The 23,369-nt window shown below is 63.2% G+C and overlaps 3 protein-coding genes across 5 annotated transcripts; 2 read left to right on the top strand and 1 right to left on the bottom strand.

The window, feature by feature from the left end:
* Nucleotides 1-17: 17 nt before the first annotated feature.
* GFER (growth factor, augmenter of liver regeneration) lies at nt 18-2,955 on the top strand. The gene is made up of 3 exons (XM_045784787.2): nt 18-755; nt 1,053-1,249; nt 2,155-2,955. Exons 1-3 carry the CDS (start codon nt 18-20, stop codon nt 2,315-2,317), a joined length of 1,098 nt encoding a protein of 365 aa, XP_045640743.2. The 3' UTR covers nt 2,318-2,955.
* A 2,568-nt stretch (nt 2,956-5,523) lies between these two features.
* Nucleotides 5,524-10,174, top strand: SYNGR3 (synaptogyrin 3). The gene is made up of 4 exons (XM_045784781.2): nt 5,524-5,744; nt 8,150-8,387; nt 8,522-8,664; nt 8,744-10,174. The coding sequence occupies exons 1-4, from the start codon at nt 5,646-5,648 to the stop codon at nt 8,951-8,953; spliced, it is 690 nt and encodes a 229-aa protein (XP_045640737.2). The 5' UTR covers nt 5,524-5,645; the 3' UTR covers nt 8,954-10,174.
* Nucleotides 10,175-10,955: 781 nt separating this feature from the next.
* On the bottom strand, nt 10,956-22,103 carry ZNF598 (zinc finger protein 598, E3 ubiquitin ligase). Of its 3 annotated transcripts, none has more exons than XM_045784023.2 (12): nt 21,812-22,103; nt 16,723-16,835; nt 16,020-16,149; nt 15,586-15,797; nt 15,295-15,512; nt 14,741-14,858; nt 13,941-14,143; nt 13,692-13,776; nt 12,800-13,584; nt 12,280-12,430; nt 12,016-12,166; nt 10,956-11,925 (listed from the first exon to the last, which is right to left on the bottom strand). In XM_045784023.2, the coding sequence occupies exons 1-12, from the start codon at nt 22,031-22,033 to the stop codon at nt 11,572-11,574; spliced, it is 2,742 nt and encodes a 913-aa protein (XP_045639979.1). In that variant the 5' UTR covers nt 22,034-22,103; the 3' UTR covers nt 10,956-11,571. The 3 variants fall into 3 exon arrangements, with proteins under 3 accessions (XP_045639979.1, XP_087709701.1, XP_087709703.1); XM_087853575.1 differs by having other exon boundaries at nt 14,750-14,858; XM_087853577.1 differs by lacking the exon at nt 21,812-22,103 and adding an exon at nt 17,740-18,133.
* Between the last annotated feature and the right edge of the window lie 1,266 nt (nt 22,104-23,369).

The following is a 23,369-nucleotide window of genomic DNA, read 5'->3' as shown; positions in this document are numbered from 1 at the left end:
GCAGTCAGAGCGGAGCGATGGGGGCATCACGGGCCGGAACACGGACTTCGCCTGGGCCGCAGCCTGAGTCCACAGCGCGGCCGCGGCGTGGTTTCCACAACACGCTGCTCTTCTACTGGAGGAAGCGGGAGCGCCACCACGGACGACGCAAGCCAGGATCGGGACGCGGATCGAGGCCCAGGGGCGCGGCCAGGACCCGGGCTTCCGGCCCCGCGCCCGCGCCCGCGCCCGCGCCGGTCCGGACCCGGGCCTCCGGCTCTGCGGCCTCTCGGGCGCGCGCCGCGGGCCAGAGCCCCACCCCTCCGCCGGACCCCGCCCCGGGCCCCGCCCCCAGTCCCAGCTCGAGCGCGGCCTCCGCGCCCGCGCCCGCGCCCGCGGCGCGCGCGACCGGCTCCTGTGGCCGCGCCCTGGCGGCGGCGCGCGCGCTGGCCTGGAGACCGACTTGGAGGCCCATCTGGAGGCCGAGCTGGCCCGGCAGGCATTGCGCGGGCAATATGGCGGCGCCCGGGGAGCGGGGCCGCTTCTGCGGCGGGAGCCTCTTCTCCTTCCTGCCCGGCGGCGCGCGCTCAGAGGTGATGGACGACCTAGTGACCGACGCGCGCGGCCGGGGCGCGGGGCGGAGAGATGCCACCGCCTCGGCCCCCACGCCAGCCCCGGCGCCGACCTCCGATCCTCAGGTCGCCGAGGACATCTCCCGGAGGCGGCCCTGCCGGGCCTGTGTGGACTTCAAGACGTGGATGCGGACGCAGCAGAAGGTGCAGATGCCCGGGGCCGCCACCTCCCCTGGTCCCGGCCCCCACGCCTTGTTCCCAGGCGTCCGCGCAGACCTTCCGAGGTCCAAGCCGAGAGGTCCCCCTAGGGTGGGCTGTCCCTAAACCTTGCCCCCAAGGGAGGCCCGGCTTTAGGGTTTGAGCCCCTCGTGTGCCAGAACGGCGGCTGCAGGGCTTGTGTCTCGAGTCGGTGGGCCTCTGGCTGGGGCGGGGGAAAACGGGAGCCCTGCGGGCTTCCGGTCCGGGGAGACGAACTGACCCTTGGCCGGCCTCCTTCCGCAGCGGGACAGCAAGTTTAGGGAAGATTGTCCTCAGGATCGCGAGGAGCTGGGCCGCCACAGCTGGGCTGTCCTCCATACCCTGGCCGCCTACTACCCCGATCTGCCCACCCCAGAACAGCAGCAAGACATGGCCCAGTTCATACATTTATTTTCCAAGTTTTATCCGTGTGAGGAGTGTGCTGAAGATATGAGGAACAGGTAAGTGTGCCTCATCCGTAGGCGGCAGAGCAGTCCCCCCTGGAGCCAGGGCCTGGGGCCCCCCTGGCTGATGTCATAAAGGGGAGTCTGGAGGAGCGGGTGCAGAGGTGGGTGGCAGAGGGTTGCCCAGAGCCGGGACCACCAACAGTGGGCATTGGATCAACTAAGCCGTCTCCTTTCCTCTCAGAGGCCAAGCTGCCTGGGGCTGCTGCCCTAACGCCGCCGGGCTTCCCTTACAAAGTCCCCTACTTAGTACTCCTGGAGGCTCGGGCAGGTTAATGAGTCCATTTTGCCTGACTTCTGGAGCAGGACTGCTGATTTTAAGGCCTTGAGAACCCACTGCTTTTGCTTCCAGGAGCCACCTTTTCCTCACTGGGGAGCCCAAGACCTGTTGTTTGGCACGTATAAGTGTTTCTGTGCTGAATGTGGGGGCCAGGGTAGCCCTTGCCATTTGAAGCCTGGGCAGTTAGAACAGCTCTCTTGTTAGGCTGAGGCCCCAGGGCCCCAGGTGCTGGAAACAGGTTTGGTTTTCAGTTATGCCTTTGTGCTGGCCCCACCCCTTCCATACGCTGCCTGGGGCCAGGGATGCTGGAGTGAGGCTTCCTGATTGTTACGAGGTTGTAAAGTTGCATGATTTGTGCCTTAAGTTGAGCTTTGAGTTCTCGTCAGGATTTGCCCAGCTCCCCAGGTAAGGTTTGAGCAGGCTAGGAGTGTGCCACTGTTGGGCAGTGCAGGGTCAGCCCTGTGCTGGGAATGCCTGTGTCTCAGAGCACAAGGCCACTCCTGGGAGTAGCTGACAGCAACGCCCCAGCTCTCCTGCCTGGATGGAGCAGGCAAGGAGCCGGTGGGGCAGGTGCAGTGGGACCACTGCCTGTCCCCATCTTCCACCTGCTTCCCCCACACAGGATATGCAGGAACCAGCCAGACACACGCACTCGGGCATGCTTAACCCAGTGGTTGTGCCGCCTGCACAATGAAGTGAACCGCAAGCTGGGCAAGCCGGACTTCGACTGCTCACAGGTGGACGAGCGCTGGCGTGATGGCTGGAAGGATGGCTCCTGTGACTAGATGGTGGCCGGCAGAGCTGTGGGACAGTAGCCAGGGCCTCCAGGCAGCCTGGCCAGAGGGGGACGGGGCACTCATTAAAGCGCATCAGAGCCAGAGCCTGTCGTGTGTCAGTTGGATGGTCCCCAGACACTGTGCAGGGGGCCCTTTCCCTCTTAGGTGTGGAGGAAAAGCAGAGGTGCCTGCTGCAAGCACCCCAATGGCGGCTCCTCAGCCAAGGCCCCGTGGGCTGCGGGTGAAGGAGGCAGGAGCAGCCTGGGCCATGCCTTCCATTCAGGATGTGGCCTGCTAACCCCACATCCTGACTTGCCTGAGCAGGAAGGTGACAGGCCCGCCTGGGCTCCTGTCCTCCTCCTTGAGGGCGAGGCCATTGTCTCCCGACCCTGTAGCCAGGGACAGCTGCAGTGTCTGCAGCTCCAGAGGCTGTGTGCTGTTTGTGATTCAGAAACGAGGCCCCGGGGGCTGAGCTCTCCCCCGGCTCAGTGCCTACAAGGAAAGCACTAGTAGGCTGGTTCTCTGAGGGTCCACCAGCACTGCCTCCCACCTCCTGTCCAGCACGTACCTGTACCAGGCCTGTCAAGAGGCTTTGTGGGGCCAGCGTTGTCAGAGCTCGAGACCAAAATAAAATGGTAGCGAAGTGACTGAGGGCCTGGCTTTGGTGTGTTTTGTGCTGGGACTTGCGGTGATGGACAGGGCTTGCCCTCCTTCCGTCCTTGCTTGCTTCCATCTAGGTTCTGCTCCATAGGAGGAGGGCAGGGTCCAAGGGCAGGAGCAGCCGGGAAGCCCCAGGAACAGCAAGGAAGCTGAGTGCTGGAGCTGAGGGAGGGTCAGAGGTGGGTGGGAGGTCGGATGGCATGAAGTCTTCACAACCCCAGCAAGGACTTTGTTTTAACACTCACCTCCCGTGACAGGAAGGTCTTGGAAGATTTGGAGCTGAGGAATGGCAAGATGACTTGTGAAAGGTTCCTCTGGCCGCTGAGCTAGGATGAGGCACATATGGGTGGGAGCAGGGAGGGCAGGCACCCCTGTGGCAGCTGAACGCAGAGCTTGCCCAGGGCGGGGCAGAGCAGATCAATAAGCCGAGAGAAGGGAGCCAGCGTTGACCGGGGGCTCGGGCGCTAGCGGCTGGGAGCACGAAGTGGCACTCAGCACCGTGCTCTGGAGAACACTGCAGGTGGAGCAGGCCCAGGGGTGAGCTGCATGTAGCTTTTGGGCCTTGCCAGGTCTGCTCGGCCACACCTGCTCCCAGGCTTGGCTCCCAGCTGGAATGGCCCCCAACAGTGTGCCCATCCCTGTGGTCATCATGCACCGGTCATCTCTCTCCCCGTGGCATCTTAGCCTCTCCCTTCAGCATGGCTTTCTCCACACCCTCAACCAGCGGGTGCCACCGGGGGCTCTGGCTTCAGCAGGGCCTCCCCAGAGAGGACAGCGAGGCAAAGAAATTGGAGGCAGGGAGCAGCCAACAGAGAAATTGTTCCTCTTTCCTTCCCTCGAGGAACTGTTCCCAATATGTGGCTTACTTCGGCTTCTCCCAAGCCACCTGCTGGTCAGAGAACCAGCCAGCTTCTCCAGGGAAGCCGTGCTTGGCTCAGGAACACAGCTCCTGGATGTGCTCTCCCTCCTGTCCTACCTCACTTCCCTTTTCCCCTAACTCTGGCTTCCTGGAGGTTTCACCCCCAACCCAGGCTAAGACAAGTGGGACTGTAGTTCGAGGGGAGGTTCTGGCTCAAGCTGTCGGCACACAGACCAAGGGACTGGGCAGAGAGGGAGGAGAAAAGCCCCAGGATCACACCATAGGGCTCCCAAGGTTCAGAGGTTACAGGAACTCACGGGGTGGACGAGAGGAGAGACTCCCAAAAGGACGATGAGAAAGGGCTGATGAGATAGGGGCGTGAGGAGAAGGTGACACCTGGAAGCATTTCCAGGAGGGTGGGGGTGTCTGAATTGCCCTTGGACTGAAGGGGGCAACCAAAGGGGGAAGTAGCTGCTGTTCACGACAGACCAGGGGCTGTCGCCACAGATGCGGGTGATGGACTGGATGCACAGTGTTGGGGACTTGCAGTAGGACTCATGGGTGGCACTTCTGGGCGCACCTGCCCTGGGGCGGGTTCCACAGGGGGCGAGCCAGGAGTCCCCTCCTGTCCACAGGGCCAGCACAGCAAGGGACCCTTTGAGTCCCAGCTCCTGACTTCCTGATGTGATGGGAGAAGTCAACCAGCTGTCTGTGCGTAGCGTGAGAACAGCGGCTACCTTCCACGGGGCGTGGCGAGGCGCCTGGCACGCACACGCTCAACAAATGGGAACTTTTCTTTCAGTGCCCTAGACAGAAACAGCAGTCATCCAGGTGCTGCCAGGCTGGCCAGGAAGGAGCGTGAGGGAGGGACCCTGTCTAACTTGGGCTGGGGGATCTGCAGAAGAGACCCAGCAGGGGCCCCCAGCTTGGCCAAATGCTGCCCATCTCTCACGCTTCTTCCCACACCTCAGCCCCAAACTGAACATGCAAGCCACAAGTCAGCCGGGGAGACCCAGGAGTGTGACGGTCTCGGCGAGCACCCTCGGAATGACAACATCCACGCACAAGAAAGGGGCAGAGGTGCTCCAACTCCCACTCATGCTGGTCTGTGGGCTCTGCCCTCCTGGGCAAGTGCCCCTGGGGCACAGAGGCCTTCTCCCTCCCTGTCAGGGAGGCTAGAACCCTCTTGAGGAGAAGCGAGGGTGCAGCTGGGGGGGGGGGGAGGTCATAGGAAAAGGCCCAGGAACTGATCTCTGGTCTAAGTGGAACCAGGTTCAGGGAGTCGGGTTCCCCTTCCCTGAGGGCGGGAAGGCAGAGCTCCAGCCACTGAGAAGACTGGAGCCCTGGGGCCTCAGCTACCCCTCTACTCACGAAAGGGCCCAGCTTGGTGGCGCGGGGTCAGGTTTGTCTGTCCCTTCGCGTGGCTGCAGCAAAGGCTGACTCCTGACTTCACCCGTGAGGGGCGGTGGTGGACTCAGTCCCCAGCCCCCTAGCCCCCCAGCCCCTGCCCCTTTGGGGGCCTGGGGGGTGCTCTCCCATCTCAGACCCGGGTCTAGCAGGTGAAGGTGGGGGAAGTGTGGGCGGGACGGCGAAGGGAGGGGCGGGCTTCAGCCCTGCACGCGGACCAGTTGGCGGGGGGCACGGGCTCGGCCCCGCCCCGCGCGCCCCCGCCGCGGCCGGCGCGCGCTCCCGGGAGGCGGCGGCAGCAGCGGCAGCACCAGCAGCTTCGGCAGCATACCCGGGCGGCCTCGGGCGGGGCCGACCGGACGGACAGACAGACAGAAGGCGCCGGGGGCGCGCGTCCCTCCTGGGCTGGCCATGGAGGGAGCCTCGTTCGGCGCGGGCCGCGCGGGGGCCGCCCTGGACCCCGTGAGATTCGCGCGGCGGCCCCAGACCCTACTGCGGCTCGCGTCCTGGGTGAGTGGCCCCGGTCTCAGCCCCTGCCCTGGTGCCGGGTCCCGCCTCGCCTTGCACCCCTCGTCCCTCCCCGTTGCCCCTCGCCCCTCAACCCCATCCTCGTCCCCGCCGGCCCCTCCCCCGCCGGCCGCAGGTTGGGGTGACGTCACCGGGCTGGGCGCGCCCACCTGCCGGAGGGGGAGGGGCCGACGGCAACCGCCGGGGACCTTGAGAGGTCACCGACCGCCGCCCCCATCCTCCGATTCCTCCTTAGGTCTAACTCAGCCCCCTTCCTCAGCCCTCGTCCCGTTTTTCCTGTTCTCACGACCTGGAAGCGGACACAGGGGCGGGGACGAGATTGGGTTTGAGCGCTCAGCCTCAGCACGAGGAGGGCGCTATGCGAGCCGAGGGTTAATCAGGCCGCGCTTACACCTGCTTCTCCCGCACACACATCCTCCAGGTTCCTTCCAAGGGAGCTGGCCCTTTCCAGGCCCTCCAGTTGCAATTGTGTGTGTGTGTGGGGGGGGTGCACTGGGATCCCTCTGGGTGGGGCAGCAAGAAGGGGCTCTGCACTGGGAGGGCTTCCTGGGGGTGGTGTGGGAGGGGCAGATTTGGGACAGCTTCGACTACTGGGGCATCCCTAGGCCAGGTGGTCTGCTCCTCCTTCCCACCTCTCCAGGCAGGAGAGATGAGAAGGTGGGGTGACGATCTCTGGGTTTTATTTAGCTGGCAGCACCTGGTACCAGCTGCACCTACTGGCTGGTCTTCAAGGAGAGCCATGCCCAGGGTGGGGTGACTTTGCGCAGATTAGGAAGTAGGAACCTATGTTCTGGTACCAGCTCTGGTCCGACTTGTGGACCACTCTGGGGGGACATGTCCATGCCCTGCACCTGAGTTTCCCTCTTGACTCCATCTCAAGGAGCTGGAGAGGGAGAGGAGACATGAAGTTGAAACTGGAGGTCTTTTTTTAGAAACACAGGGCTGCCCTGAGCTAAAAGAGCTGCATCTGGTTTAAAATTACTGTGGTCCAGAGGCGCCTGGTTGGCTCAGTCTTTAGAGCATGCGACTCGGGGTTGTGAGTTCAAGCCCCACCTTGGGCATAGAGGCTACTTAAAAAAAAAAAAAACAAAAAAACACACATTAAAATGACTATGGTCTACCGCCTGCCTGCCTTCCAGCCCTTGTGGTAAGGGGATGCTGAAGTTGACCAAACCCCAGAGGTCAACAGTATCACCTTTTTAAAAAAGGATTTGTTTGTTTATTTGTTAGAGAGAGACGAGTTGGGGGAGGACAGAGGGAGAGTGAAAATTTTGAGCAGACTCCTCGCTGAGCATGGAGCCCTACTCGGGGCCGATCCCATGACCCATGAGATCACTACCTGAACCGAAATCAAGAGTCAGACGCTCACGACTGAGCCACCTGGGTGTCCCAGTAGTATTGCCTTTGAGCCGCAATACTTATGATGCTAATAATCAGCCACATGGGGCTGTCATCCATTGGGTGCCCACCAAGTGCAGGATGCTGGGTGGGCATTATTTTCTCTGATCCCAACACTCCATGAACTGCACCTGTTCCTATATTTGGCATGTTAGGAAGCAGGGCCACACATCTCCCAGATGCTAAGGGTGGGTTCCATGCATGCAGGGCTTGGGTGACAGCTGTGCCACTGTTACTGTGGCCTGCGCTGCTCTCCCTGTGCTCTGGCCCCCCTCTTCTCCACACCTGCCTCCCACAGCGCCACCCGCTGGAGCCTAGGAATCACTGGTCCAGGTGAAGTCTCCTGTTCCTACAGTCTGGAGGGGGCCTTGCAGAGACCCTGTGGGCCCCACACAGTGCCACTGACCCAGTTTGAATGTCAGCCCCGACTTTTTTTTTTTTTTTTTTAAGATTTTGTATATTTATTTGACGGGGGGAGAGAGAGAGAGCCAGCGAGAAAGGGAACACAAGCAGGGGGAGTGGGAGAGGCAGAAGCAGGCTCCCAGCAGAGCAGGGAGCCGGATGCAGGGCTCGATCCCAGGACTTTGGGATCACGTCCTGAGCCGTAAGGCAGACGCTTAACGACTGAGCCACCCAGGGGCCCTTCAATCCCGTCTTTTATCAGCCAAATGACTTCACTAATTGAAGTCCCAATTTCCCCATCTACAAAGGGGTTAACAATGGCCCCTTTGTGGTTTGGGGAGAGGATTCTAGGAGGAATGCATGTAAAGTAGCGGTTTAAGCATAGTGCTTGGGCATAGTAGATGCTCACTAAATAGTAATGCTGTCCATAATTTCTAAATACCTGAGGGAGGTATTAAGGGAGGGTTGGGCCCTGTGCTGCCGGGGAACGTGGGGACAGGCCAGAGGGCGTGAGCAGTGCCGGCGCGTGACAGAGACAGCGGGGTAGGAAACCACCGCAGGGCCCTGAGCGCCCCCGCCCCCCGCAGGTGTTCTCCATCGCCGTCTTCGGGCCCATCGTCAACGAGGGCTACGTGAACACCGACAGCGGGCCCGAGCTGCGCTGCGTCTTCAACGGGAACGCGGGCGCCTGCCGCTTCGGCGTCGCGCTCGGCCTCGGGGCTTTCCTTGCCTGCGCCGCCTTCCTGCTGCTCGACTTGCGCTTCCAGCAGATCAGCAGCGTCCGCGACCGCCGCCGCGCGGTGCTGCTGGACCTGGGCTTCTCAGGTGGGCGGGCCGGGGGCCGGGGGCGGGGCCTCTGGGCTTCTCGGGGCGGAGCTTGCCCGCACGTGCGGAGGCGCGGCCTGGTGGGGGGCGGGGCCTCCGCGCCGGCCTCCCCTGACCCTCCCGCCGGCCCGCAGGTCTCTGGTCCTTCCTGTGGTTCGTGGGCTTCTGCTTCCTCACCAACCAGTGGCAGCGCACGGCGCCCGGGCCCGGCACGCTGCAGGCGGGAGACGCGGCGCGGGCCGCCATCGCCTTCAGCTTCTTCTCCATCCTCAGCTGGGTGAGTGCGGCCGGCGGGGGCCGGGCCGGGGCCGGGGTGGGGTGGGGTCGGTGCTGGCTGACCCCGGGCTCCCCCTCAGGTGGCGCTCACTGTGAAGGCCCTGCAGCGGTTCCGCCTGGGCACGGACATGTCGCTCTTTGCCACCGAACAGCTGGGCGCCGGGGCGGGTCAGGCCTACCCCGGCTACCCGGTGGGCAGCGGCGTGGAGGGCACCGAGACCTACCAGAGCCCTCCCTTCACCGAGACCCTGGACACCAGCCCCAAAGGGTACCAGGTGCCTGCCTACTAGTGGCCGGCAGGCCCCCACCAGGGCTCAAAGGCTGCCCCCAAGCCAGAGTCCAGGGTTTCCTGGGACCTCCCCTCAGGTCCTCCTGGCCTAGCACCAGGGACAGAGAGGGTGGCCACTGTGGGCCATCTGGGGCCAAGAGAGGGTGCCTAGGCTGCCCCCCCACCCCAAGTTCCCCTGTCCCCTTAGGCGCTGACCCCAGGCCCGAGGTCCTGAGGAGGGGACAGTGCAGCCCTGGACATGTATCCTCCAGCCTCAGGTGGATCAGCCTGTGAGGGGGCCGTTCCCCTCATGAGCCAGCTAGCCCGTGGCTCGCCTGTCCACTGTGGGGTCAGGGGGTCTAGCTGCCCTCGTAGCTAGGTGCAGGGGCTGTCCCCGGGAGCGTGGGCACTGCTCCCATCCCATGTCCCTAGGGGTAGTGACAGTCCCTGCTCCCGTTGGGGTGGTTCACCCTGTGGGGCTGTGGCACTCCGTCTGGAGACTCCATCCATTTGCTCTCATGGGCTCGCTGGAGCAGCCTGGTCCTGTTGATGTTGTGATTGTGGTCAAGCCTTCGGGCTTCACCTCATAGTTCCCCGCAAACAGCCCCACTGTCTGTGGCCCCTGCTCCTGCCCCTATCTGCCTCGGCCCAGGAGACTGCCCGGATGTGGGCACTTTCGGCTAGGAAGGCACAACATGGCTGGAGGCCTGGGCACCTGCCCTCTCCCACCCCTTCAGTAAGACTTCACCCGAGGGAGGCTTGGGGCACCTGGGTGCCTGGCAAGACAGGCCCCTCGCAAGGAGGGAGGCCTAGAGGCTCCGTGTGCCCACCGTGCCCTGGACACAGCCCATCTGTGCAAAGCCCTTTACCCTCAGCTTCCTGGACCAGCTCCTCAGCAACCTGCCCTGCACCCCGTTTTAAGGCACAGCCCGCAGCTGGGGTCCCTCTGCGTAGCTCTACTCATGCATCGCTCAAAGCCGGCTTTTCACATGATGTCACTACCAAGCGTGTTTGCCGTGCTCCCTTCTTACAGACAGGCGCCTCGCTCTGGAGTTGCAGTTGGTGACTGCCCTGTACATTGTAGCATAGACCAGTCCTGTGTGGGTATTTAAGTGAACATGTTTACAATTTTTGTATATATGGATATTCCTCTCCCTCTTCTGAAAGAACACTCCGTGATTGTGTATCTTCAGTGTCCCATGTTTCACCTGCAACTTCTTTACAATAAAAAACTGTGAGTTTACCTGGCGCAGACGCTCAAAGTCACTTCTACCCCTGCCCCTTGTGGGTGCCTGAGGCTGGGATGTGCCCCCTCAGGGCCCAGAACCCAGGAAGGGGCAGCAGATGGAGGCCAGGCTGACGTCCACATTCTGGGGGTCCAAGGCTCCCACCACACATCCCGCTGGGCTGCCCCTGGGCTGCTCAGAGCTGACTCTCGGAAATGCTGGGGAGACGCCCACCTCTTTGCCTTTTTAACAGCGGGACGAGGAACTATTTCTTGTCGCCGCGCGTCTTCAGCAGTTCATCGGTCTGTGGATGTGAACTTCTTTTGTTACTCCCACATTCTTCAAGGATAGTTTTAGTAGGAATATAAATGTGAAGGCCTGTTCCTTAGAACTTTGAAGGTATTTCTGTATTTCTTGCAGAATTTCAGATGCGCCCTCCACTGCTTCTGAAGTGCTGTTTACCCTTAGTAGCTCTTTACTAGTCTGTGGGTGCAAACCTGGAGTCTGTAGGACTCCCACGTTCTGGAAGGACAGTTTTACTGGGGACACAAACATAGGTCAAACATGGCTGTGTCTATTCCTGGAAGGCCTGGGCAGTGCCAGACGTCCAGGATCAGGCCCCGAGCCCAGACCGGCTGCCGCTTCCTGAGAGCTGAAGCCCAGCTGCCCAGCTGTGTGCACAGGTCGCCCCCCACCCCAGCTGGCCCCAGCTGACCACCGGAGCTGGAGCCTCGGGTGGCTCTGAGTCCCCCTCACTGCAGGGTGACTTGGGAGGGCAAAGAAGCTCAGAACACCAGCTTTGTGCATTATTGCAAAATAAATTTATTTGAAGATACACAGTCTTATAAAAGGTCAGAGGCAATTTGAGATCCCAGATTCAGCTTGTCTCATACAAAGATTCAACTTCAAGTAGCACAATTTCGTGTCTGCTTTTAATCCTGAACATTCTTAAATCACGAAACAGCCAACTGTTTACACAACACGCTCAACATCTGACTCCGGCACTGGCGGCCCCACAGCTTCTGGCTCGGGGGCCGTGGTACTGCAGCCCTCGGGCTCAGGGGGCCTGGAGGGGGCCGCTGTTGCCACTAGCTCCGACAGCACGGACAGGTTCCCGCGCCCTGGCCCTTCCCTCCCCTCGCACCTTCCAAAAGCATGAAAACACAAACCAAGACCAGCCCACCACTGAGGCAGAAATCTTCACCCGCTTCCCAGGAGAAAACTGGAGGGACTCCTACGTGATGGTGTGCTGACAGGGCAGGGTGGGCCTTCCTGGCGACCCCGGCTGGGCTGGCCGGTGGAGGGGCCTGAGCAGGTGGCCTCACCAGGGCCTTACCGGCTGCATGGCAGCCTGGAAGGAGGAAGGAGGAAGGAGGCTCACGGGTGTGGCAGCTCCTGCCCATGCCGGCGGGAGCTACGTGAGGATCCTGGCGATGGCTTGCAGGGAGGGGAAGTCGTTGTCCTGGGCAGCATGCAGTGCCTGGTGGCTGCTGACGTCACCGTGCGCGAGCACCTGCTGGCAGGTGGGGCACACGCAGCAGTCCAGGCCCGCCGGCCGGGTGCTCGCCTGCCATGCGCTCTTCTTGTTCTTCTTGGCCTTGGTGCCAGGTGGCCTCTCCCGGCCCCGGAAGTGCGTGTGTGCGGACAGCAGCTCCTGCTGCTTGGCCGTGTCAGGCAGGAGCACCAGCAGCTCATTGAAAATCTTCTGGAAGTTCTCCCCGAGCAGGTCGCGGCAGCTCTTGTAATACTGGGCTGCGGAGATCACGCCCTGCCATCCAGAGGCAAACCCAGTCATGCCCAGCCCAGGCCTAAGCCCCCCCAGTGGCCACGCTGGCCCCCCCACCCCTGCCTGGCTGACCTGTCTGAACTCCCCCGAGTGGCTCTTGAACTTGCCGAAGCGGGCCTCGTCACTCTGCAGGAAGTCCTTGATGGACTGTATGAGCTGCAGGTTCCTCTCCCGGAAGTTCTCAGGCACCAGGTAGGCCTGTGGCGTAGGTGTCAGTCTGGGCCTGAGGGTCGGGAGATGGGCAGCAGGTGGCAGCTTAAGCCTTTGGGGTGGCCCCAGGTGAGGGCGCTCCCCGGCCTCTAGGGGCACCAGGCTAGGCGGCCCAGCCACACTTACGCTTTCGTGGTGGTGGCAGTGCTGGGGACACAGGCCGGGTGGGGGCTGGGCAGGAGGCCCGAGAAGCCGGGGGGTGGCTTGCTGACGGGGGGCACCAGGCCGGGTGGAGGGGGGGGTGGGGTGCCCTTCAGGAGCACCACAGCGTTGAAGCCTGCAGGGGGTGGCACAGCAAGACCCTGCACGTGACCCGTGCTTTCCACGTGCTGCCGTGGCTCCCCCTGCCGCCCAGCCCACCGAGCTCAGGCTCTGTCCACAAGCCACACCTCCGCTGTACAGCAGGCCCAGGCCCCAAGGTGCCAAAAGTCAACACACACGCTAAGCTCTCTCGTGGCAATCCTGGCCTGGGGTGACTCACTCCCCCATCTCCAAGGGTGCTAGGATTGCCCCATTTTACAGGGAGGCAAGGGACAGGGAATGTAAGTGGCCTGCTCACAGTTAGTGGTGCCACTAGGCTTCCCTCCTCCTGCCCCCTGGCCCCCTCCCGGATACCCAGAAGCAGGCTGGAGCCAAACACACATACCTGGGGGAGGGGGCATCCTGGGAGGGCAGGGGACTCCGAGTGCTGGGAAGTCTTCCTGGGGTGTGGGACAGGGGAGGGGCCCCAGGGGCCGCGGGAGCCCAGGAGGTTCCTTGGGTGTGCTCCGAGCTGGGGCCGGCCCCTCTGTGTGTCCGTTGACGATGAGGGCGATGGGTCCCTCGGCTCTGCCGGCGGTCGTGGTGGGGGCCTCCTCAGCCCCAGGGGGCCCATCTTTGTCCGGGGGGAGTGGTGGGGGTGAGGCAGCACCTGGCTTCTCCAAGCCCACCTTCTTCTTCTTGCCGACCTTGGTGACGGTCTGGGTGGAGGCCAGTGCCAGCAGGGAGGAGACCGCTACCGTGGTGGGCACACTTCGCAGCTCCTGGGCAGTGAGGCCAGCACGGCCGTCCTCCTCCTCCTCCTCTGAGGGGGGCAGCCCGCCCTTCTTGCTGCCCTTGCCCCCCTTCCCAGCCTTCCTGGGGGGCTGGCTGCTCCCGCCAGCGGCCTGGGCCCCCGTGCTGGGGTGCGCCACCTTCTTGCTGCTGCTACTGTTCCACGCAGAAATGAGGCTGGTGGGGGCGGTGCTGGGCTTGCAGGCAGAGGACACCAGGGCGGGGAAATCGTCCTCCTGGAAGGTGCTCCTGCCCCTGGCAGGGACAGGGTACGCCAGTGCCAGCCCCACGGGGCCCAGGGCCGTGGCAGCAGAGCACGAGGAGGAGGAGGAGGACGTGGAGGCGCAGAGGCTGGGGAAGTCTTCATCCTTGAGCTTCGAAGTGGGAGGTGGGAGGGTGCTGAGCCCAGGGAGGGGAGCGGCGTCAGTGGCCTGTGGGCCCTAGCCTGCCCCGCACCCCCCTCCGGAGCAGCCCCCCACCCTCACCCCAGTTCTGCACCAGTATACCTTGGCAGCGTGGCCCCTGTGGCTGGGCCAGGGGCTGGGAGGCCCTCTTGGCTTACAGGACCGTTTGGCGAGGCTTCCTTGAGGCCTACGGGACACGAAAGGACCCCACAAGAGGGCTGAGCAACGTCCGGGAGGTGGGAGCAGACCCTCCAGGGTGAGCTCAGGGCTCCACCCTGTCACTCTCAGCCACCGTGCTGGCCAGGAGCCTACCTCTCACCTCCCAGGTGCCCGCAGGCACAGTCAGCTCACCTGCACCTTCTCCCTGAGTCCGGGGTGGGCGCCGGGGGCCTCGGGGCTCCTCGAGCCCCCGCAGCCCTGCCTCCTCCTTCTTGGCCCTGCCGTCCTCCTCCCGGTCCTCGCTCCTGCGTGTCTCCTGCTGCTGCTGCTGCTGCTGCTGCTGCACGGCCACTGAGGCCCGGATGGCAGCTGCCACTTCCCGGTCCTCTTCTTCCCTGGGAGGGGGAGGCCTTCAGGCTAGGCAAAGCCTAGGACCACAGCACTGTGGCAGGGCAAGGAGCTGGGGAGGGCCTCCCCTACCCACCCAGAGCCTGGCCACCAGGAGCTGTCCTGGGGCCAGTGGAGCCCGTGCTAGCCCACCCTTGCTGGCCAGGAGAGGGCGCTGCGGACACAGCAGGACTCCTGAGCCCAGTGGTCTCAGGCTGGGGCTCCCCAGACAGCATGTGGGCCCAGTGCTCTGGGATCCAAGATGCCGCCATCCTGCCAGACGCTGGGGACAGCGCCTGGCCTGAGCATGTGCCCGCAGCGTCAGCGTTTCATGGCACGCCTGCACTGGACCCCCCCAGCGATAGGCCCCTCTGGCCCATCCCCCCTGCAGGGGCCTGGTGTCTCTGGCTGGAACTAGAGAAAAGAGGAGGGAATGTCTGCTCACTCAGGACACTAAGCAGGCCCTGCTGCCAAGCCAAGGACACCAGATACCAGTAGGCCAAAGTCCCCTGATCCCTGTGTGCGGTCCCAACCCAGCTGCCGGCCGCTGCCACCGCCTCTGGGGTGGTGTCAGGAGAATGTCAGTGGCACGCAAATCCTCCCACCTCTTGTACCTCCAGCTTCCTCGACGGCTCTGCTGGGCTCCACGACCACTGGCCCGGCCGGTACGGCCCTGGCGATTGTACCTGTCCACCTCCTCGTAGTCCTCGCCCCCAACGACCCCTGCGGCCGGCACACAGCCTGTCACTGGCCTGGGCCAGACTGAGGCCGATGCTCCAGCTTCCCCAGCAGAGACTTCCCCACGCCCCAACACAGGAGTCCCGAGGACCGGCTCAGACACCTCTGGAGTCTGCACCAGCCCCAAGCCTCCACTGCCTGGCTACCAGCTCAGAGCAAGAAGTGGGCAGGGAGAAGGGCCTGCCACAGCCCCAGGGCATGACCCCCACACAGCAGGCACTCCACAGTGCTCCCAACCCGAAGCCCCCGTGCCCCGCACGGCAGATAGGAGATACCAGGAGCTCCCCGTGGTGGCCGCATGCTCAGACAGGTGTGTCCCCTGTCCCACACACACACGAGGGCTCAGACCGGGACCTCCGTGTGAGGTCTCCCGACCTCGGGGAGTGCCAGGCTGCAGCCCGAGGGAGCCCCGCTCACTCACCCTCGTTCCGGCGCGAGTGCCGGGGTGCATAGCTGAACTGCAGGTCAATCTGGCGGTTCTGGCGGGCCTCGGCACGGCTCCGGCTGTGGCAGGCTGTCCTGTGGGCCTTGAGGTCAATCTCGGTGCGGAAGGCGTGGGTGAACTGCTCCGTGCTGCAGCGGCCCTCCTCACACAGGAAGTGCTTCTCCCGGAAGTGCTCGCGCAGGTAGGCGTAGTCGCTGGCGGGGCCGAGGTGTCAGCAGGAGCCCGCGGCCCCCCCCACCCCCGCGCCGGCGCCCGGGGCGCGCCCACCTGTAGTAGTCCTGGGCCCCGTCCGAGTCACAGAAGTGGCAGAAGTAGTGGTCACGGCGCAGGTGTTTGAGCAGCTCATCGTTGTCCAGGTAGCGCTCGTCACAGAACTTGCAGAGCGGATGCCCGCGGTGTGACGTGTCGTCGGGGTCCCCCTGCATGCGGTGCCGTGCCAGGTCCTTGCGCGAGTACCATTTGCGCTCGTAGGTGAAGATCTGTAGGGAAGAGGGTGCTGGGCACGGGCGGGCCCCTTCCCATGGCCCCGCGACAGACGAGCTGCCTCAGTGTCGTCCCCCCCCCCCCCAGCAGGAGCCCCTCCGTGTCTGGGCTGGGTAGGGCAGGAGAGCTGGGGGGATGCGGGGGCCCAGGGGCCCAGCCCCCACCCATCTGTAGCCGGCGCTCCCGGGCCCCAGGCGGCCACCGCGGCCCGTGCGCACCTTGAGGTGTTTGAGGCACAACTTGCAGCAGAAGAGCTCGTGTTGCTTCCGCATGTGCTGCTCCAGGTCCCCGAAGAGGCCGAAGGGCGGCAGTTCAGGGCACTGCGGGCACTCATGCTGAAGCAGCTGCCTGGAGAGACACCGAGGGCCGCCCCCCGACCCCGCAGGCACTCAGCGTCGCCGTCCGGAGCAGAGCGAGCCCCCGCACGCGCTGGGGGAGCAGGAGCCAGGCGGACCGGCACTCCCACCGGCGCCCGCCATTGCTCCGCCCACGGAGTCGGGGCTGCTCCCACCGGGATGGCTGTGTTCCGTGTCAGCAGGGCACCAACACTGCGCCCGTGCCGCGGGGCCAGCCCCTCTCCTGGAAGAGGATCCCTCCCGAGACAACTGCATCCCTTTATGGTGTTTTCCTGCCACGGGCTAAGAGCTCAACTCCCAGGAGCTCGAGTATGCCTCACAGAGCCCCAGAAAGCAGGCATTGTGCGCTACACCAGAGTGCTTTCCCTGAGTTCACCCCCTGCCCCTGCCTCCAGCGCCACCGCAGGGGGGTGCTAGGAGCATCCCTGTTACAGGACATGGAGCTCGGGTCCTGACATCTGTGCCCCAGGGCTAGGAAAAGCACAGGAGGGCACGGGGACGTGCCCATCCCCAGGGCAGGGCTGGCCACAGGCCCTCGGAGTCCCAGGCTGAGGATCCCTCTCACCTGTACAAGGCAAAAACTTTTCCATCGGCAAAGTAGATGTCATATTTCTTCTCGTGCTGCAGCTGCTGAAGGGGAATTGTGGCAAAGGCAGGAAGCTTCTTCCCGAAGACCACCTGGAACCAAGTGAGGGGGCTGGTGAGCAGGACCATGGACACCCAGTGGAGGACACTGTCAGGCTGAGAAGAGGGAGGCACTCAGCCCCTGGTGGGAAGGCCGATGCCGGCCCCACAGGCAGCCGTCTCTGCCGTCCTGGGCTGCCTAGGCCCCTCTCCTCACCTGCAGCCCGCAGGCGTGGCGTGTTCCACAAGGAGACACAACGCCCAGACTTGCCACCAGGGGGCAGCAGGCTCCCCACTCATCCAGAGCCACACCAAACCCCGTGTGAGGAACGGAGGTCACCCCAGAGGAACAAAGGTCAGCAGTGACCCCTGGGGGCAGAAACAGGGACCACACGGCCAGGCAAACCAGGCCTTAATGACATGAGTGTTGAGCACAGGGCAGAGAAGGGAGAGATGCCGTCCAAGCAGCAGCTATGGAAACGCCACCAGGCCAAGCCAGGTGACCACGCGTCAAGGCCTAGCCACCCTCTATAAACCCGTGAGGCCACAGGGGAGGGATTCTCCCGCAGGCCTCGACCACAGCCCCTGGTCGCCTCCTGCCTGTTAACCAGCTGCCAGGGGTGCCAAAGGGCCGAGCTGGGGTGTGCTGGGCAGGGCCTGGGTGCAGACACCTGTGCAGCCTGGCTGTTTCCCAGGGGGTCTCGGGCATGCTCAGGTACAGCCTGCAGGGCTGCCCCTCCGCAGACCCCTGTCCCAGCGCCCCCAGGACCCTCTCGCAGGCTCAGGTCTCCCCTCTGCGCCAACAAGGGCACTGCTCCCTCCAGGGCTCCCTCCTCTCTGGTCCCCACCCCCCATGCTTGGACCAAGACCACACCTTTGGTCTCCTCCTCTCCACTACTGTCATCCATGTCCTGTGTCACGTCCTGTCCCCCCCCCCCTTCTGGGCCTGGTTGCTCACCTCAGCTCAGAGTCCTCATGTTGGGAAGGGTCATGTCAAGGTCATCCCTGCTCTGTTTAGGCTCAGCTAGGCTCAGCAGGGAGGATGTCTGGGATCACAATGGCCGTGCACTTGGGAAAACAGAGGACTAGCTGGGGACAACGGGTGGTCACCCTGCCTCCAGCAGCACGACAGTGAAGACTGGTTCCCCAGGGGCCTGGGGGAGAAGCTGGGGAGCTCAGTCTCCACTTGTGTGACACACTGTGGGAAGAGCAAGCTGACCCCAAGTCCCCCACAGGAGGCATCAGGGTCCAGCCGCACCCACTCTGGTGGATGGAGGAGGGTTAGCAATGCCCCAGCAGGCCTTTTTTCCCCTTGTCATCACGTCTGGCGAATGTGGCTACCTGCCCCTGCCCCTGCCCCTGCCCCTGCCCCATGTGGAGTTCAGCGGGGTGCTGCACTGCAGCTAAGCTCCCATGGCTCCCCCTCCCCCTGGTTGCCTTCCCAGACCCCTGGGCCTCACACTGGCCTCTTCCCACAGCACCTGCCTTTCTAGGACAAGCCCACACCCAGGCCTGCCCCCCACAACTCACAAGGGTGGCTTCCCAGCCCTGCCCCCAGTTCCTCCTGCCTCTTGCCAGAGGACCAGCGCCTGCAGGCAGTGCTGCGAGCCAGGCAGAACGCTGCTGGCTGGCCACAGATGGCAAGGTCTGCCATGGAACCAACTGCCGGGACTCAGGGCCCTAGTTACACTGAGGCAACAGAGGCAGCATCCTCCCGTGAGGCGGCCAGACAAGCAGCCCGCGAGGGAACCTGCTGCCAAAAAGCACCCAAATCCAGTGGACTCAGCAGAGAGCAACGTCCTTCCCCAGAGGAAAGCCGAGCCGAGATGCCGCTGTCGCCACTGTCTCCCCCAGCACCCTCCGCTCAGAGATCTGCTCGGGTCCACCTTGGGGGGTGTCTTCCTGCCGGCACCCCCACTGTGGACAGAGGCAGGGTGCGGTTCTCAGGATGGACTGCCGCGCTGCGTGGGAGGGGACTGGGGGGTTCTGCCTCTCCAATCAGTCTGATGGGGCAGCCAACGCTGGGCACACCTGGGCTAAGGCAGGAGAGGGGGGACACTGGGTTGGCTCCGAAAGGGATGGGAACTACAGGAAGAGGTTGAGGAAAGGGATGTGGCCATGGAACACGGGTTCAAGGCTGGGTTTGTCTGACAATGAGGGTGAGCAGGTTTAGAGCTGGGGGCGGGAATGGCGAAATCCCAAGGGCCCCTCCTAGACAGGCTGTAAGACCAGGTTTGGGGTCAGGCGTCAGGACCAGTGATGAGTACACAACAGGACGACAGTGCAGCTTGGTGTGGCCAGCGTCCCTGCCCCCAGCAGAGGGCGAGACGAATGGCGAAACCAAGTCACTAGACAAGGACCAGGGCATGGTGGCCCAACCAGGGATACGGAGGAACCCAACAGGGATTCAACCAGCAAGGCCCGAGACCGACCCACCCTAGTGATTGCCCTGATGGGAGAGGGTCATGGATCTGAGGACAGAGGTACAGGCCAGGCCTAGACACATGAGAATGGACCATCCTGGGTAGCCCCTGGGTTGGCGAGGCAGTCGATGTCCAAGGGGGAAAGGGCACTTGGGTGGGCCCTTGGGTGGGCCCCAGGATGGCTGGGCCAGTCCCTGAAGAGAGGGAGAGGGAGAGGGGATGCTTGGACCCCCGCAGGGGTGTGTGTGTGTTCCTGCCTGGGGCTTTGTGGCTCCCCACTCCCAGTATGCAGTGGGCACTTCCTGGGAGTGAGTGGAAGAGGGGACAGATGCTGCCAGCAGTGACCCCTGGCGAAAGTGAGGGCCCCACCTAGAAAGTACAGGCCCCAGAGAAGCCCAGGTGGACCAGGCTCGTGGGGAGGGGCCCTGACACCAGAAAAGCAAGGGTGGTCAGCAGGTCCTGCCTCCTGACCTTCCATGGGCCTCCCCTCCCACGTCTTGCTATGAAATGGAAAGGAGGCCGCGCGGCTCAGACACACCCCACTCTGCACAGAAGCCCCATCAAGCCTCTTTGACAGAAACGGGCATCGGGGCAAGGTGGAGAACAAGACCGGACTCATCTGTCAGAAGAAAATGGACCATGGGAAAGGTGAGACCAGGGAAGAAGGGGGGTGATGATGTCGGTCTGGACTGGGAGCTAGCCTGGCCTCCACCCTGAGCACCTGCTGGGCAATCTAGCTTGATCTGGCTGCCTGCCTGACCGGCAGCTGCAGGGCTGCTCTGCGTCTGCTCTTTATAACGCCTGACGCACGGCAGGCACAGGGAAGCCCTGAGTCAAGGTGCAGGCCTGTTCCGCACAGCTTCTTGGCATGCTTTCCTCATGGTTTTTACAAAGACTTAGTTCCACAAGGGAGGACAGAGCAGAGGCAGCTCCTGGGGGTAGCTGTGGGATTCCCGAGTGGGCATGGGACATTCAGAGGACGGTGCAGGACTCAGCCAGGGAACAGGGAGGGCTAGGGTGGAGCTGCAAGTGCAAGAGTGGGAGGGAAGCAAGATGAATCGAGAGGATCGTCACCTCCCAAAGTTCCCAGGACACCCTCCTGCTGCCCAGTAATTCAGGGCAGGCCCAAGAGGCAGGCCAGAATCGGCCAGAGGCACCCAGTGCCAAAGCACGCCCCAGGGGGAGCCTGCTGACAGCTTGTGTGAACAGCCCCTTGCCACAGAGCAGCTGAAGAGCGTGGGACCCACAAGGAGCGAGGCCAGATGCTGGCAACAGCAGCCACACAGGTGTGTGCTCACTTCCCCTGCCTTCCTGGAAGGCGACTACAGGTGCACTGGGAAACGTGGGCCTTCAAGAGTGACCTCATGCCACGCAAGACTGGCCTGCATGGCAGCCTCCGGCAGAGCTGGGAGGCACTCACTAAGCCACAGGCCCAAGGTTTTCCCGACGATTCCTGCACCCCAGTTCTCCCCTGTCCATCTCTGTCCACCCTATGACAGGTGTCTCCAAATGTAAAAAGAGCAGGAAGTAGGTCCTCATGGAGAGCTTATGGAATTACAGCATTGCCTTGGCTCTCCTAACATAAATGTCTACCTAAAAAAAAAAGAAAAGAAAAAAAAAAAAGAAAAACAACACAACTGAAGAAACCTACTCATCAACAATGCCGTTTCTGTGTCACTTCTAGGAAGAAGAAAGTCAGATTCCCTGGCAGATGTCACCAGCCCAAGCTTTCCATGAACAAACCAGAGGAATTTCACAACACTGGAAGCAAACATATCGCAAAGCAAACCCAGGGAGCTCCAGCTAGGTGCTCCCAGCCAGCATCTGGCATTATGGGGAGGGTGGGGGAAATCTCCACAGTGCCCTCTGACCCCTTCCAGGGCTTCCAAGTCTGGATAGAGTCAGAAACATCCCCACCTCCACTCTGGAGCCGACCCCCTCCGCGCCCCCTCCCCCCCCGCTGGAATTGACAAGGAGGAGAAAAACTTCATAACACTTTTATCCTCATCTGCCAAGAATCCTAAGGAAGCCTCAATGGTTCAGCCTTCCCCCTTTGGTGGGCAGGTGTGAGTGCCACCGCCCTTCAACAGATGAAGGCACCCCTCTCGGGAGGACCTTGCTGGGGTTACCCCGAGGGGCCCAAAAGCACAGCTGGGCTGGAAATACCCATTTTGACCCTCTGCTTCCTGGCCAGATTGCCTCTGGAGGTGCTCCCTTGCTCAGTCCCCTCCACCCACCTCCTCTCCTCCCGTGAAGAACCCTGAGGAATAAACTCCCCAGAGCGAGCAGGACAGGTAGCTCTTGCTCTGATCGTGCCCCTTCCTGCGGCCCGGCAGGAATTCCTGGGGCGCTGGAGGAACCGTCCCCATAGGGACCGCTCCCTCTTCGACCCAGCGGGGCCACCTCCCGCCTGCCGGCCCCAGATGCCCCGCAGTCGGCCCCAGGGTCGGGAGCCCGCCCCGGGGGGTCCCGCCAGGCCTGTCTTTTGGGAGCCGGTGCCGCCAGGCCCGCGACCGGACACCAGGAAGGCAAAGTCCCCTTCCGGCCGCGCCCCGCGCCCGCCCCGGCGCCCCGAACGCGCGGCCCGGCCGGCGCGGCGCGGCGCACCTGGCGCAGCTCCTCGCGGCACACGGCGCAGTAGCGCTGCTCGCACAGCACCCGCATCTTGGTGGAGCAGCGGTAGCACACCGGGTGGTCGCAGCGGCCCAGCGCCGTGGCCTCCAGGTCCCCGCAGCACAGCACGCAGCTCCCGCCGCCTCGCTCGGGCGCCGCCGCCGCCTCCAGGGCCGCGCGCCGCCCCTCGGCGCCCGCGGCCGCCGCCGCCGCCATGGTCCGAGCTGCGGCCCCCTTCGGCCGGCGCGGCGCGGCGCGGCACGGTGCGGCCTTGCTCCCGGCGGGCCCGCCCCTTCCGGGCGACGTCAGCGCCCCGCCCAGCAACGGCCCCGCCCGACGGAAGCGCACGCCGCCACTTCCGCCCCGGCGAGGCGCGGGCAGGGGGGCGCGGGCAGGGGGGCGCGGGCAGGGGGGCGCGGGCAGGGGGGCGCGGGCGGGGGTCCGGCCCCCCCCTCGCCTGCCTCCGCCGTGGCTGCGCGCCCCGCGAGACGCTGCGCCGCCAGGTAGCTTGGAATTTCAGAGCAGCAACGGACGGCGTTCAGTTGGTTCAGTGTGAGTAAGTCCTTGCCGTGGGTAGGCCGTCCTTGTGTTGACATGCTGTCCCGCGTTCATCTGAAATGCAGATTTAACCGCACGTCCTGCAGTTTATTTGCTAAATATAGCCGCCGTATGGGGAGCCCACAGTTTCTTCTCCAGTCCAGACCGCTTGTTATATGCAGCGCACACCCCTCCGCCCTCCCCGGCCTCCCCAAGTAAGAACTTTCTGCAAGTCCTTATCAGAAAAGACTTTTTTGGTGGCATCCATCTCCGAGCCAGGGACTGGCTCCCCGGATCCTGATAGGAAAATCAGGCAGGGAACTTGGCGCTCTTCGCAGGGCACACCCAGCCGAGGTCGGAGGCCTGGCGCAGGGAAGCATCAGGGCGGGTTTGCTGAGTGCTCCCTGGTGAATACTGGGCTTCAGGCCCCCGCAGGTGTTGGAGGGCTTCCTCCCTACCCTTGGGGAACAGGCACACTCCAACCCCCCCTTCTGCCATCAAAGGAGCAAGTCAAATCTGAAGCCTTCTAGAAAAAGGCTGTGTGTTGTTGGGGAGTGAGCCTGGACTTTAAGATGAGACAGAAATGGGCTTGAACCCCCAGTTCAGCCACTTATTTGCTGGTGAACTTGGTTAGCTCACTGAGCCCTTGGCTTCCTCACTTGCAAAACAGGCATCATCACACCAAGTAAAACAGGTGGACAGGCCACATGCAGACGCCCTCTCACTGTCACACAAACCCACTAAACGACAGGGAGGGAATAGAAGGCTGCCAGCCCACAAGCGCCAAGAGAACAGGAAGAAGGAGCAGCTAGTGAAGGATGTAAACAAATCTTGAAATGACAGGAAGACGAGTGACTCACTTTACAAAGCATACTTAAGACCTTTGGGGAGAACCCTGGTAAGTTTCACTGAGGGTGAGCTGAGGCAAGGGACTGAAAACAGGAGTCCCTGCAAGTTAGTGCATGAAACCCGGGGACCTGGGCCCTCCTTCCCTGGCCTGACTTCTGTATCTGAT

This window comes from Ursus americanus, chromosome 2 (assembly GCF_024610735.1).
Source record: "Ursus americanus isolate L20-20 chromosome 2, mUrsAme1.1.p, whole genome shotgun sequence".
Classification (NCBI taxonomy): Eukaryota; Metazoa; Chordata; class Mammalia; order Carnivora; family Ursidae; genus Ursus; species Ursus americanus.
Note: the sequence above shows the minus strand (reverse complement) of the source record. Positions and strands in the feature narration are given on the sequence as shown.